We start from the raw sequence: 16288 nt of genomic DNA on the forward strand, positions 1-16288 counted from the left end.
TTGTATGATTTATTGTTTGCTTTATTGCAGTATTATTCAGGTATAATTTCCATTTCTTCAAGAATTTAAAGATCTTCTATACATTAAATAGTATTAATGCCAGTTTGAAAATAAGGGTTTGATTATATCATACCTTTTATTATATTATCATGCTTGGACCTCATCAAAAGCAGGAATGCAAGAGGAGAAAATAAACATTCAGACAAGATAGATTTGGCCAGCACCTCAACTATACCTTCATGTTAAATACAACTACAGAAATTACACAAAGCAGCAAACCAAAAAGCCTCATTTAACTAAACCTCCACTGACAGAAAATGTTTAAATGCCTGTTTCAGATTTAGAGGACACTGAGTAGTGACATCATCAGAATAACAAATCTTCTTCAAAATCTTATACAGACTACAATGAAACTCAAAAATGTTATTTTTGCGATTAAACTCTTAAGAAGAGCAGGTTTTAGGAGGACTGAGTATTTAAATGTCAGTTTTATCTCCAGTGCAGAGATGCACTAAGTCCAGCTTAGTTTAAACAGAGCCAGTGAAAGCAACTACATGCTCACTGCATGAATCAAAATTTGATTAATCTACATCCTGAAGTCAGGCATGTGTAAGAACCAGATGACTGATCTATTACCCCACCACAAAAAATGAAGTTTTACATTTTTGAATCAAATATCAAATATATGCAACAAAAGCCTTTGATGATCCTCTTTTGACGTAAAAGTCATTTTATTTCACATTTCCTGCAGATTCCTTTTCCTCAAGCATAGTTTCCTGAAACCTGGACTATTTTTTACTCTGTTCAGGAAATCCATATCCTCATACCAGCCCGTTTAATATAGAACACAATGGTTTTTATACAAACTACATGGGCTTTTTAATATGAGTTAAAGTCCTTGGGAATGTTCTGAGTTTTTTCTCAGTCTGCGCAGAGTGGACACTGTTTTTAAGCTGGAATTCTGGTAAACAAAGAGAAATTTGACTCATTTTTCTTGTTTCCTGGTAACTAAACTAATAATGATGCATCATGTTACACTTTAACTCTAAGCTTAGTTTGTTTTAACCAGGCAATTCACTGGTCAGACACATTCAGTGACATTAAAGTAAATGACAAAACATGAAGTAGTAAAGCTATGAAAGAGTCCAGCGTTCTACCATGGCCTTTAAAAAGAAAGCAGAAAGAAAGTGACTTAGATCTGTGCCATCATTCAGTGCATCCTTCCTCTCCTGAGCTCCTTCTCTATCGCGCTGCATAAAATTCAGGCCTGCTAGTTTTCTGCACAGATAATAAAAACAACAGCTCTGAAATGCATTTCTGGTCCCTGGTGGACACCAGGTCTCCTCTGTTCCTCCTCATCGTTAGTTCAGCAGACACTCTGTGGCAGCGAGGAAACAGGCTTCAAACTCCTGGTCTGAAAATCGTCCCACGGATTCCCGGGCTGCGCGCTTTATCTCCAGTTTAGCCGAAGGCGACAGCGCCAGGATGGTTTCCATGGCTGCAGCGTAACTGTCCTCGCTGTCCGCCAGGAAGCCCGTCTGTCTGCCCTCGTGCGGCACCACGATGTCCAGCTTCGGACCTCCTGACTTGTGGGCGAGAACGATGGTGCCTGCAGCCATGCACTCCACAACACCTGGAAAGAGAGACAGGATGAATGTCTAAACCAGGTGATCTGATCCAGGGTCAGTACCTGCTGAAATGACTGAGGTGGGATTATTTTTATGAAACAGTTTGTGTGAATAACTGTATTATCAACAGAATGTGGTTTTCACAACCATGCCCAAATCCTCTATGTGTTTTGAGTCTCTAGCAAACAGATTACCACGTATTTTTACAGAGGGGCTAAGGAGCCACAGCTGCGGGCTGCAGACCCCTGCATAGATCTACTGCTGCCAGTGCCTTCATCATTCAGCTAATTAGTACAGAGTTCACCTGTAATTTAATCTCAGTATAAATCCAGCTGTTCTGTGAAGGCCTCAGAGGTTTGTTTGAGGACATTAATGAGATTGTGGAGAAGTTTAAAGCAGAGTTAGGTTAGAAAACAATAACCCTGGCTTTGATCGTCCCGTTGAGCTCTGTCTAATCCATCGTCCAAAACTGATTCCCGACCTGTCTGCTGTGCTGTGTTCCTTGCAAACCTCTCAAGACATGGCCGTCCACCTAAACCGACAGGCTGGGCAAAGAGAGCATTAAGAGAGAAGCAGCCAAGAGGCCCATGGTGACTTTGGAGGAGCTGCAGAGACGCAAAAGACTCCACAAACTGGCTTTAATGCAAAAAATTCAACCATGCATTTCTTTTTTGTTAAAACTTGTATCTACATATTTACAGAAATAAGTTTATTTCCCTTTTGTATTTCTGAAAAAAATGTCCTCATTGAGAGCAAAGTGGAACCGAGGCCAAATTCTTTGTTTGTGAGCCCAGACTTAGCAAATGAAGCTGATTCTGATGCAAGTCAGACGTCTCCAACCCTGGTCCTCGGGGCCCACTGTCCTGCATGTTTTAGGTGCTTCCTTTGTGCTGTTTGTGATTAACAGGTTTCTGCAGCACTTCACGGCATTCTGAGGAGGTAATGCAACCCTTCGAATCAATAGGGCTGGAGTAGGGACACATCTAAGACATGCTGGATAGTGGAACCAGGAATGGGGACCACTGATCTAAGTGACACAGCAATCATGTGGAAGAAAGTTCTCTGGTCAGATCAGACCAAAATGTAGTTTTTGGCCTCCATCCAAACACTATGTGGTGGAAAGCTAACACTGCACATAACTCTAAACACCTGATCCACTCCTAGAAACATGGTGGAGGCAGCATCAGGCTTTCCTTTAGCAGGAACACTGAAGCTGGTCACAACAGAGAAGATGGATGGAGGTAAACAGAGCAATCCTGAGAGAAATCTGAGCTCGAGCTGTTCTGGAAGGAAGAATGTTTTTCCACTACAGTTTTACAGACAATTGTAGAGTCGGTCTCTAAAATCCCTCATGAAACGGATTCAAGTTTGTGAAGCTTTTTGCGATGCACTGTAACATATTATTAATTATGTGTAAATTAATTTACTTTTTCCAAAATGCAAATGAATGTTGATTCTTTTCTTGATATATCTAAAATATAAAAGCACAGATTCTGGCCATGATGCTGAATGAGTTCTCACCAATGCCAAAGTGTTCATTCCACATAGTGTGCAGCCCGATGGTAGCGTTCACCAGCTCCCTCTTCAGCTCCTCAAACGGAACGTTGAGTCTGAAGTCAACGCGGTCTGAGACGCCAAGCTCCTGACAGAGTCCCCGCAGCATCAGCACCCTGTCCTCGTCTTCCTGATTCCTGCAGCCACCTATCAGCACCAGCCGCAGTGTCTCCCTCCCCCCGGGACCGTCGCCCTTCCTGTCTAGCAGTTTGCGAAATGCTCTAATTTGCAGCGGGTGGTCCTTCTCTGGCCTGAACTGACCCACCGACACGATGGAGTGGCACTTCGTGTCTACCCCTCCTCTACCTTCCTCTTCACTCCCCAGCTCCCGTCCCAGCTCCTCCCAGCCCTCCTCCAGCTCATCTTCATCCTCCCCCTCCAGTGGTATGTCCAGAAAGGCCCCGACATCGCAGGGCGGGTAGACTATGCTGGTGCGGCTGGGTGCGCGCCACAGAGCCAGGATGTGCCCCAGCGTCCAGGTGGAGTTCACCATGACAACATCGCTGCAGGAGCCGGCCAGGCCATAGAGTAGAGCGAAGCAGCAGTAGTACACCACCTTCAGCGCGCTCAGCACAGGGTTTCTGGAGATGAAGTCTGCATTATTGAACCTGAAATCAAAGAAGGAAGACAGATGGTTTTGTGGGAACCATTTTCAAGTTGCTGCTTAGAATCAGATTTTGCTGCTAGAAAGCATTTTATTAACAAGTGGTTATGCAGGGGTAGAAGAAAAGAAGTATTTGTGTCCTGGTGCACTGTTACCTGGGGTTCCTCTCTCGGACCACAGACAACATGTCCGTGCTGACGGTTGGATAGTGAACATAGCTCGCCACCTTGCAGCCTCCCAAGTAGCGGAAGATCGGAAGTGTGAAGGCGTAGCCCATCGAGTCCACGTACAGGTCGGGAACAAAAGCTGTGAGTGCTTCCCACCCTGAAACAGACACATACGCACCAATTATAGCTGCAAAAGGAACAAAACCCTGTAAGACACAGATAGAGAAATGTTTCCAGTGGTTATTTCGCTGGCTGAAAATCAAGTCATTCATTTGAGGAATGGAATATTTCTGCTTAATAAAATACACACTTTCCTTTCCTTTACTGACTTAAACTTGACCAAAACTGACCCTAAAAACTGAGCTATGTATATTTTACTTTTTCTAAACTCTAACATTCATCCCATATTGGATTGTGGTCCTGTCTTACCAAGGAACATGGAGCCCAGACTCTGGCCCAGCAGGGTGAAGTGAGGGTAAGAACCGGCCTCCACCAGCCCACGGTGCCGCAGGAAGACGAAGTTGACGGGTCGAGGCAGCATTATGTTGAAACGCTGCCGCGCTCCCTCCAGAATCTGCTCACCAGTCACTCCCTTATCCCCCGTGTACACCACAAATGAAACGTTGGGGTCTCTGGAATGATGGGGACACAACAAGTTATCCAAGCTGAGGTTTTCAAACATTTAACGTACCGTGTTTATCAAAAAATATTAACTCCCTTGGAAACTCACAAACAAACTTCAGTGTGTTTTATTGAGATGTTAGGTGGTAGACCAACACAGGTCGTAACTGAATGTTTTCACCTGCATACAAAACCCTGTGTGGAGGAAAGTTAACCCTGAACACACTATGCTGGTTAGGAAACATGGTGGTAGGAGCATCATGCTGTGGGGATGCTTTTCTTCCGCCTCAACAGGAAAGCTGATCAGAGATGATGAGAAGATTGATGATGGAGTTGAATACAGGACAATCCTGGTGGAAACCCTTTTGGTAGAGGCTACAGAGACTGGGCTGGAGCTTTACCTTCCAGCAGGAGAACATTCCTAAGCATAAGCAGAGCAACAGATGCATAGATAGATCATATTCACGTGTTAGAACTGCCCAGTCAAAGTCCAGACCTAATTCCAATTGAGAATCTGTGGGTAGGACTTTAAAACGGATGCTTAAAGATGGTCTCCGTTGAGTCTGACTGAGCCTGGGCTGTTGTGTAAAGTAGAATAGGCAGAAGTTTCAGTCTGAAGATGTGCAAAACTGGTCAAGACTTATACACAGCTGTGCTTGCAGCAAAAGGTGCTTCTAGTGTTGACTCGGTGGGCTCAGTCATTTGTGTTGACCTATCATAAAATCTCTGTAAAATATACTGAAGTTTGTGTTTGTAACATGACAACAGGAAAGAGTTCAAAGATTAGGAATACTTTGGCAAGGCACAATATATGGAGGTAGTTTTGTTAGAGTGAAAGGTTTATTTTTCATGTTATAGCAGAAAACTGTACATTACTGAAGTCTAAGAAAAGTACTCAACCATAATTAGGTTATGTGGTCAATAGATACTATGGTAGTTAACGCTGACAGTCCGGTCACTGTGACCAGACACTTGTTTGCTCACATTTCCGGTTGAGGAAACAATGAAAACCTTTGCTTCAGTCTTAAACCTTGACTGTCTCAGTAACATCACACATTGGCGTTTTTGTTGCACATCACCAGATTGCACTTTATTCCCAAGGACATTTCGAACAGCTGGAGCAATCCGTTACCGGTTCATGAGGGCCCTCAGGGAGCACCAGAGCACCCGCTCCCCGCCTCCGCCGGCGTTGCAGTACGGGTGGAAGAAAGCCACCGCCGGGCCGCCCTCCTGAGCGCGGCGGGACGTGCGGCGACCCTGCAGCCACATGCGGAGCCCCAGCAGGGCCAGCAGCAGCAGCAGGGTCAGGGCCAGGCTGAGGTAGACGCAGGGCATCACCAGGGGCCACAGCAACCTGCGGTGGGGAACACAGAGAACTGAGAGCAGGGTGGACACCGAAACTCAGTCCTGAGCGATTTAAACCCTGTTTTATCAGCTACTTTCAGTTTGAGGTTAGCCTGCTAAATGCTAGTGAGGATAAACTTAGCGTTGTTCCCTCGATACAACTTTAGGCGTTAAATTCATTTATTTTTCTTCGACACTTTCTTGCTGTACGATTTCAGCTTTCTAGCTACAAAAACCTGGGAACACATGTACCTCATCAAGTCGCAGAAACACAGAGAGAAGTGGTGATGGTGATGTTCATGTCCTGCCATTTTGACAACAGCTTCCTACGTCACAACACAACCCGTCATCTGACCGAGCCTCCGCTCTGTGATTGGCTTAGCGTTTGTTTACCTGAACGTCATCAACATGTGATTTGACTCCGAGGAGATTCGGCTTTGTTTAACAGTTTTAGGCGCAAAACTGCACCACATGCAATTTATTTTGGAGCAGAACGATAAGAACTGCAAAAGGACGTAATCTGGAAATGATATTTCCATCTTTGTAGTCATGGTGACGTCAGTCTTCCTTAACATCAGCCGGTGGATCATCCGGGATGAGCCCTGTCTGAGCGATCTGAGCTTATTAATTAAGTTATCAAAAGCTGTCAAAGTAAATTAGCGGTAGTAACATCTAAAACCCCCACAGAGTCTGTACAGTATTCTGTCTATTCAAATCACGATGAGGGAAAGCAGTCTGTTCTTTAAGTTCTCAAGAGAAACATCTTTAATCTGTCACTAAACTTTTCTTTTTTCTAGATTGAAAAATACTGCAAGATTCAAAGTACAGGCATCAAATCTAAAAAAAAAAGGGAATTGAAAATGGGGCAGCCAGATATGTTTGTGACTTTCACATTTTTACATGCATGCGTGAAATGAGAGGAGGCATCAGTTCCTATTTTCCAAGTAACAAGTCCTCTTCTTGGGATTTGTTTTCGGTGCTGCTGACGGTCCAGTATTAGTGCAGGCTTTGGACTGATGCTTTCAATCTACATCGTTGCAGGTCCGGGAAAGCCCAACAAGCACGTACTTCTCTACATTCACATCCAAAAATACAGATTCACATTTCACAGTTGCAGACAGTGGTGGCACCTGTTGCTACTTACGTCAAGAAACCTCCGCCCTATGATGACACATTATTGGATCTGAGCTCCCTGATCAAAAAAGGTCTATTTGTCCCAATGTATTGACATCATTGTTTATCTTTAACAGCATGCATCATTGTCAGAGTTCTTGAGCAACAATGAAAGTGCTGGCTCTGCGGATCCAAGCTGCAGCACAGCAATCTCCTTAAAGAATAAAGCCAGAGTTTTTGTGAGCCCTGCTATTTAGTCATTTCTTGCTGATTCATAACCATAGCAACTTTATAATAAATTTATTTTTGGACTGTTGCTAGAACAAGTCATCATTAGGTAAGATCCCTTCATCAGGTTTTAGCCAGCCTGCTCAATAAAACCCCATAACTGACTGTACAGGGAAACCACTGCCTATAGCTAGACTGATGGAGCTGCCAAATGCTGGGGAGGATGGTGGATAGCACTGTTTTGTTGTCTTGCTATTTTCATGTGTTGCCAAATTAGAAATAATTCTAGTTATTTAATAAGCTAACCTAATGAAACTGATAGGAGCTCATAGTCTGGCAGCAGAAACACATTTCACCCTCAGAGAGAATCTGTTGGGGAACATCTGCAGGAGCCAGATGTTGTCAGCAGACATTATGAAAGGCTTTGCATTTATTTGTAATTAATAACCCTGCAAAGCTTAACTGGTTTACTGACTTCATGTCTTCACATGTTACTAAATGAACATCATTATATCTAACTGTATAAACTGAAGAGATGTGACATTTGTATTTGCTTTAATTGACTCCCGTTTTGCCAAAAAAAAAGAGAAAGGATTGTTTCATATTTATATGTTAGCATGCTTTATCAGCTTATTTTGAAGAACTATGGAGTTTGCACACATCCGTTAAAGATATGAGTAAACCCCAAATTATTCACACCCCATGGGAGATTGAAAATTAAAGTTATCTTTGAATATTAACATTATGTTTCTTCTGACTGGAAGTAATATGAACATTTTGGAGTGGCCCAGTCAGAGTTCGACTTGAATCTGAGAATCTGTGGATGGAGCTAAAGATTAGGGTGATGGTAAGGAGGTCTTCCAACCTCAATGACTTGGAGATTTACCAAAGATAAATCATCAACGGCCACTGGAAAGATGCAAAACGCTGGCTGGTAATTATAAGAAGAATTTGGTTGCTGTAGCACCAATTAACATTTTTCTATTCCTTAGTGTGAAGGTAATAAATAATTTGGACTTCTTGACTGAGTGAAAATCATTTTGAATCTGAATCTGCCAGGTGTATGAATAATTTTGGGCTCTCTAATCAGCAGCTTCAAACCAACACACAGAGCCATTTGTTCCTCAGTTGTTCCTTATTCAACAACTATTTCCTGTATCATCCTAATGTTGCAGAGAAATGGGAATGAACTGTTCGCTTCAATCAACTACAGGGGGATCACACTCCTCAGCCTCCCTGGTAAGGCCTACGCCAGGGTATTGGAGAGGAGAGTCCGACCGATAGTCGAACCTCGGCTTCAGGAAGAGCAGTGTGGTTTTCGTCCCGGCCGTGGAACACTGGACCAGCTCTATACCCTCTACAGGGTACTCGAGGGTTCATGGGAGTTTGCCCAACCGGTTCACATGTGTTTTGTGGATCTGGAGAAGGCATTAGACTGTGTCCCTCGTGATGCCCTGTGGGGGGTGCTCCAGGAGTATGGAATCGGGGACCCTTTACTACGGGCCATCCGGTCCCTGTACGAGCGGAGCAGGAGTTTGGTTCGCATTGCCGGCACTAAGTCGGACCTGTTCCCAGTGCATGTTGGACTCCGGCAGGGCTGCCCTTTGTCACCGGTCCTGTTCAGAACTTTTATGGACAGGATTTCTAGACGCAGCCAAGGGCCGGAGGGGGTCTGGTTTGGGGACCAATGGATTTTGTCTCTTCTTTTTGCAGAAGACGTGGTCCTGCTGGCCCCCTCTAGCCAAGACCTACAGCATGAACTGGGGCGGTTCGCAGCCGAGTGTGAAGCGGCTGGGATGAAGATCAGCTCCTCCAAGTCCGAGGCCATGGTTCTCGACCAGAAAAGGGTGGCTTGTCCTCTTCAGATTGGAGGGGAGTTCCTGCCTCAAGTGGAGGAGTTTAAGTATCTCGGGGTCTTGTTCACGAGTGAGGGAAGAATGGAGCGGGAGATCGACAGACGGATTGGTGCGGCTGCCACAGTAATGGGGGCGCTGTGCCGGTCCGTTGTGGTGAAGAGAGAGCTGAGCCGAAAAGCAAAGCTCTCAATTTACCGGTCGGTCTACGTTCCTACCCTCACCTATGGCCATGAACTTTGGGTCATGACCGAAAGAACGAGATCCCAGATACAAGCGGCTGAAATGAGCTTCCTCCGTAGGGTTGCCGGGCACTCCCTTAGAGATAGGGTGAGGAGCTCGGCCATCCGGGAGGAGCTCGGAGTAGAGCCGCTGCTCCTCCACATCGAGAGAAGCCAGTTGAGGTGGCTCGGGCATCTATATTGGATGCCTCCTGGACGCCTTCCTCGGGAGGTGTTCCAGGCACGTCCCACCGGGAGGAGGCCCAGGGGACGGCCCAGGACACGCTGGAGGAACTATGTCTCTCGGCTGGCCTGGGAACGCCTTGGGCTCCCCTTGGAGGAGCTGGAGGAGGTGTCTGGAGAGAGGGACGTCTGGGCGTCTCTGCTGAGTCTGTTGCCCCTGCGACCCGGTCCCGGATAAGCGGAAGACGACGAGTACGAGAACTTTAAAATTAGTACATTTTCCAGCAAAGACAAACAAAACTCAAGATAACTGGATAGGTTTACCTCACTAGACTCAGTATAATTTACACTGCAGCCAGCAAGACAAAGTACTGGTTCCTTTGTATATTTGTATATATGTATATTTAAGGACATAAAGATATATGCATAAATATATCTTATAACGCATTAAACAAACAAAAAAAAACCCAGAGAGCAAAGTGTACCAGAGTCAAATTCCTTGTTTGTATTAATGAACTTCGCATTAAAGCTGATTCTGGTTCTGATATTGTAAAATGTACAGATCTCCGAGGAAGAGGTAAATAGGTTCTTTCAGCGCAGGAGAACAAAGAAAGCTGGAGGACCTGATAACGTCTCCCCATCATGCCTAAAAGCCTGCGCACATCAACTCGCTCCGATCTTCACGAGGATCTTCAACAAGTCACTGGAGAAATGTGAGGTCCCCTCCTGCCTCAAACGATCCACCATCATCCCGGTTCCCAAGAAACCCACCATCGTAGGATTAAATGACTACAGGCCTGTAGCCCTGACGTCTGTGATCATGAAGTCCTTTGAGCGGCTGGTGTTGAAGCACCTGAAAGACATCACAGACCCCCTGCTGGACCCCCTGCAGTTTGCTTACCGAGCAAACAGGTCGGCAGATGATGCTGTTAACTTAGGTCTACACTTCATCCTGCAACACCTCGACCATCCAGGGACGTACGCCAGGATCCTGTTTGTAGACTTCAGTTTGGCCTTCAACACCATCATACCAGACATCCTCCACCAGAAGCTCACACAGCTCAACGCCCCAGCCTCCACCTGTCAGTGGATCAACAGCTTCCTGACAGACCGACAGCAGCAGGTGAGACCGGGAAGCATCTTCTCCCGAACCAGAACAATAAGTACTGGTGCCCCCCAGGGGTGTGTTCTATCCCCACTCCTCTTCTCTCTGTACACAAATGACTGCACCTCATCGGACTCGTCCGTGAAACTCCTTAAGTTTACAGATGACACCACTGTCATTGGACTGATCCAGGACGGTGATGAGTCTGCATACAGACAGCAGGTGGATCGGCTGGTACACTGGTGCGGTCAGAACTACCTTGAACTCAACCCACTCAAGAAATGGAAATGGTGGTGGACATTCGGAGAACACCACCCCCATACACCCCCCTCACCATCCTCAACAACACTGTATCAGCCGTGGACCACTTCAGGTTCTTAGGAACCACCATCTCTGAGGACCTGAGATGGTCTTCACACATAGACACTGTTTGAAAGAAGGCCCAGCAGAGACTGTACTTCCTGAGGCAACTCAAGAAGTTCAACCTTCCACAGGAGCTGTTGGTCATCTTCTAGACTGCCATTATTCAGTCTGTCCTGTCTTCATCCATCTCAGTGTGGTTTGGATCATCCACAAAACAGGACAGGTCCAGACTGCAACAAATAATCAGGACTGCAGAGAGAATAATCAGGGCTGACCTTCCCTCCATCCAGGACTTATACAGGTCTAGGGTCAAGAAAAGAGCTGCTAAAATATCTGCAGACCCCACACACCCTGCACATAAACTGTTCAGAGTTTTACCTTCAGGCCGCCGCTACAGAGCACTGTTTACTAAAACCAGCCGCCACAGAGACAGTTTCTTCCCCCAGGCTGTTTCTCTGATGAACATTGAATAGAGTACCAAACAACAGCATACAGATGTTGCAAATGCACCTTTTTATTAGATATGTGTATATTGTAAATTGTAAATTGTAAATTTGTATATTGTGTAATGTAAAAACAGAACAAAAGAGCAAAGTGTACCGGAGGCAAATTCCTTGTTTGTATGTACGAACTTGGCAATAAAGCTGATTCTGATTCTGATTAAACAGTGTGTTGGAAAGGAAGTCATACTCTTAGAGCTTTTTGCCCACATTGAAAACCCTCCCAATATTGGAAGTTTATATGATTGACCAACACTAAATAGCACATACTTGTAAAGGGGAACAGTGGCATTGGGGTTTTGAGGTATGTAGCATGTTTGCACATCTAGAAACTGACATTTCTGCCTGTTCCTCTTTGCAAAATTGCTGTAGTTCAGTCACATATGATGGGGAACATCTGTGAACATAATTCTTTAAGTCTTAACGCTCAACTTGAATTGGGTCTGTACTTTGACTGGACCATTTTAACACACGAGTATGCATTTAAACCATTCTATTGTAGCTCTGGCTGTGTTGGGGCTGTTGTCCTGCTGAAAGGTAGAACTCATTCCCAGCCTCCAACAGTTTTGACCACCTTACCTGTCTCTGATGGATAAAAGCATGCCCGCAGTATTATGCTGCCGTTACCATGCTTTGCCTTGGGGATGATGCATTCAGGATGATGTGCAGTTTAAGTTTTGTCAGAATCTTTGGTTTTGGTCTCATCCAACCAGAGCATCTTCTTCCACATGTTTGCAGTGTCTCCTACAGGGCTGAACAGGGCTTGGGATATTGTTTTATAATCTAAACCTGCTTTGAACCTCTCTCCAGCTTTATGCCTGAACTGTCTGCCGTGTCCCTTGGTCGTTATGATGCTATTTCTTCACCAGCATTGATACCACTAATTTCTTCACAGAACACCTGGATTTCTTCTGAAATTAATCTGCACACAAGTGGACACCGTTTACTAATTAGGAGACAACAATCGGCTTTATTTAAGGGCATCAGGGAAAAAGAGGCTGAATACAAATTAAAAACACACTTTCCAGATTTCTATTTGTAAAAAACAAATTGAAAATCATGTCTCCTTTTCTTCATAATCACACACTTTTTTTGTTCCTCCAACATCTCCAAACATACATTGTTTGTGGTTGTAACCTGACAAAATATGAAAATGGTTCAAAGGGTAGGAATACTTTCAAGACCCTGTCTGTCTGACATTTTTACCACTCTTAAATGACTTGGTTTCCTTGTACCCCTCTGTTCCCATGGTTATAATCATATCTTTATTCATCTAATCAACAGTGAATGTCACTAATCCAGATTTCCTTCTCTGGAGCCGCCCAGTTGTCTCTAATCCTCCTAAAGTTTCATATAACTACTTGCTTTTTCTTTCAATTCACTCTTTCCAAATTTTTATTTGTTACAATCAAAATGTACCTTTTCAGATTTCTCTGCTGGGAGTGGATGCAGTCAGTTTAAATGCGACAGAATTTGAACTTATTTCCCTGTCCTCCAGGGACATCTGAATGTCCCAACTACAAAACCCAGTAGAGTCAGGAAAAGAAAATAGTAAGATGGTGTCAGCAGAGCCCCTCAGACTGGTTGCTGGAGGTCACCTGAACTCGCTGCCTGCGTGTATTGCCATATAAAGACAAAAGCTCTTTGATTCCTGTTTCTAAAGTGTTGCATGTCACTTCCTTCCTCGTAGATTTGAATAGATGTGCTGAGGCCCTTCATACTGCACCGACTCAGAGCGCTGCCTGTCAAGCTTTGAGCAGCTCAGCAGCCAGACGGACCTCCTGAGGAAAGGAAACGGAACCCTCCACTTCCAGAGACCATCATCGTCACATCTCTCAGGTAAAGTGGTAGAGATCAGGTGGCCTCACGTCCGTGCAGGTGTCTCCTGAAGTCATCACGGTTAGAGGTCAGGTGAATTTCAAGAAGCATCTCTGCTAAAAAAAAAAAGCAAAAAGAATTGAAAAAAGGTGAAAATATAGATTGCATTTGTGATTATATAGGACTTTCTGTAATCCTTACCCAGCGTTTCTGTGCTATGGTTCAACTTGGGTTTAATATTTGAAAAATGCTATCCTATTTCACTAAAGATGTGCACTATAGAAGTGCCGTGTTTACACTGTGACACCCGGTGCACAATTCATTTGAATGATTTAGATGCTTCTCATGTATAAATAAAAAGATTGGGCCAGTTAGAAGCAGAGTGAGGCCTACAAGGAGAGGAACAAGAAGCTGAAGCTCTGCAGTTAGAAGGAAAGGAAGTTTGTGGTTAGCTTCACTTCAACTGAAAAAAAAAACGCTCTAAGACTGCATTGCGTGGACTAGAAGAAACATCACCTCATTCCTGTCAGCATTTGATTTACGATTAATAGTTGTTGATGTGCAATAAGATGACCAGGATGTGGAACACGTGTGAGACATGCTGATCCGGCTTAGCACAAGCAGAAACACGATCAGAATCTGGGAGTTTACACTGCTCAGAAACGGTTCTGTTCACTCTAATTCATGCAGTTTTCTGGTGCACATGCTTTTCTGAACTAGATATTACTCCTCTGTTTCAGTGCCTTTTAAATATGCTGGTCAATCTGACACCTAACAGATGCAACTTCGAGAATATAGTCATTGTAACTTGCATCTTTCTTTTTTTGCAAAAACCGTCATGATGGGGAACATTTCAGTGGCATGCTATTATATGAAAAAAATGCCCCTTTTTCTGCCATCACAATTGTTGCATTAGATGCCAGACAGATTAAAGAAATAACATGTACAAAGTGTTTGCCGTGGTCTGAGACAGCAAATATGTCAAGTAGACAAAAAAGACTTTAAAAACAGTTATTTGTCTGTTTAACACGAAAAACATCCACCAGACCCGAAACAAATTCATTTCTGACTGAGATTCTGATATTTTCTTCATCTGTGGTGCTTCAGTGAAACTGGTGTTAGCTCCCATGTTGCCGGTTCTTAAACTAAATGGTTGGAGATAAAAATGCATTTAATTACAGAATTTTCTGCAGAGACAGTCAAATGTTAAACTCTCGCCTTATCAACCCAAGAGGCTGTCCAAACCATGTCTGTATTGTTTAATTATAACATTAAGGTCCAACATTCTGATGCCATCAGACCAAGAAAAGTAGGAAATGTTCCCTGGTTAAAAGATTAGCCAGTTAAAGTTTGACTTTTTATTCATTTTCACAAGAACACCATCCTTCGTTGATTTAAACAGCAGCAATGATCAAAACAGAAGCAACATACGTCTGATTTGAAAGTCAAATTGTGCTGTTGTAAAAATGCAAACTAACGTTTTTGATTCAAAATCTGAGCTTCTGCAACATGTAACTGTTTTAGCACCAACCTGTTAGACAGTAATCTAATATAGCCTACGGCCTTTAACCTTTTATGTTTCCTTGTTTTTCTGTCTTCAAGGAAAACTCTTTTCACTTTGGGTTTGGACTTGCTGTGGGAAGCAGTTTTGAATGAACGATAAGACCATAACAGAAAGGAGCTGTGGGTCCACTGCAGCATGGCAGATATAAACGTACTACCGATTACAAAGCAGGTCAGATTTGTTCCGCAGGACGATTACAATCCTTACCAACGCAGGAAGGAAGCTTTAGGAACCAGAACAATGCAACATATGCGAGCTGGTACCATTTTTCTCTGTCAGCAGATAAAGGTCAGAGAAGCAGCAGTGGGCAGTCTTAACCAGTACAAATCTCACAGGTTAAATGTCAGACAGTCCTTTTTGGGTATTCAAAGTGGGTGAGAAACAAACCCTTAAACTGATCGGACCCGCAGTTCTGAGCCGAGTTTCAGTTCTGCTTCTGATCTGCTGCAAGAAGCAACTTCCTTGTTTTCACCGCCTGCAGAGTTTGGAGCAGTGAAGCCAAAAGTTCCCTAAAACTCTGAGAGGGGGACGTCACTGCCTGTGTCTTCTTAAAACATGTCCTTTTACTGCTCTCCAAACCTTTACCTGTCCAGTCTGAACTGGAACGGTGTTGCACTCGCCTAAAGAGCGACAACAGGAATTCAACATATATGTCATTGTTTTACTTCATCTAGTGTAGTTCCCTCCAAGTACCTCTCTTTACGTATGAATATCTTGTTAACGTCCCTCTCCATACAAAAAGAAAGAATGACAGAAATCTCTCCGACATGGATGTTTTAACAAGATATCATTTTAACTTCCTCTTAATGGTTTAAAATCATTCCAAGGAAAAGCAGAGCAGCTATCTATACTTGTTTACCTGCTCAGTTGTCTGAAGCTCTTATTGGTGCTTTGTAACATTTATGTGAAAAACAGGTTTCTGTCCTCACTGGGTGTTACTGGTTGGAATGAATGTGACATTCAGAAATAAAAAAGGAATTTTAGAAAGTAGAAACTCAACATCTTTGGGTTAGTCCAGTGTTTTATCCAGTTGTAACCTGCATTTATGGGCAGTGCAACTAGTTTGATTGCCAAAAACAAGTTCGTAATATTCATCAGAAAGGTTATTGATGGGCTGCTGTCTTATTTGAGAAGTAAAACATCAGAACACCTTTAAGTGTGTCATATTACTATAATACTCAAGCTGTTTTTTATCATGTTTCACCATCAGGGTTCCTTTACTGTGTAGGTGCAGGAAGTTAAATCATTAACACTAACAAGCTTCTTCCTTTTGTTAGCTAAAATGTCATCTGAACTGCCAAAAAAGGATCTGCAAACACACACACGCACACACACACACGCAGACAGACGCGTTCAGGGTGAATCATCACACCCTGAATTAAAATGTCCTGCATGTCATGTGATCCCACTCAGAGATGCTTC

At 43.8% G+C, this 16288-nt stretch overlaps 1 protein-coding gene across 1 annotated transcript; it reads right to left on the bottom strand.

Annotated features, from left to right (window-relative positions):
* Positions 1-3: 3 nt before the first annotated feature.
* Positions 4-6301, bottom strand: LOC124871209 (GDP-Man:Man(3)GlcNAc(2)-PP-Dol alpha-1,2-mannosyltransferase-like). The gene is made up of 6 exons (XM_047370323.1): positions 6171-6301; positions 5707-5928; positions 4383-4585; positions 3942-4110; positions 3150-3790; positions 4-1633 (listed from the first exon to the last, which is right to left on the bottom strand). Exons 1-6 carry the CDS (start codon positions 6227-6229, stop codon positions 1362-1364), a joined length of 1566 nt encoding a protein of 521 aa, XP_047226279.1. The 5' UTR covers positions 6230-6301; the 3' UTR covers positions 4-1361.
* Positions 6302-16288: the final 9987 nt, after the last annotated feature.

This window comes from Girardinichthys multiradiatus, chromosome 7, assembly GCF_021462225.1.
Source record: "Girardinichthys multiradiatus isolate DD_20200921_A chromosome 7, DD_fGirMul_XY1, whole genome shotgun sequence".
NCBI lineage: Eukaryota > Metazoa > Chordata > Actinopteri > Cyprinodontiformes > Goodeidae > Girardinichthys > Girardinichthys multiradiatus.

Bases quoted from the DNA above. Each gene is read 5' to 3' on its own strand.
- LOC124871209 (XM_047370323.1), bottom strand. From the start codon at position 6,229: ATGGCAGGACATGAACATCACCATCACCACTTCTCTCTGTGTTTCTGC. The intron at 4,586-5,706 runs GTAACGGATTGC...CCATCATTCCAG, and splicing joins CTGAGGGCCCTCATGAACCG to AGACCCCAACGTTTCATTTG. The intron at 4,111-4,382 runs GTAAGACAGGAC...TGTCTGTTTCAG, and splicing joins TCTGGGCTCCATGTTCCTTG to GGTGGGAAGCACTCACAGCT.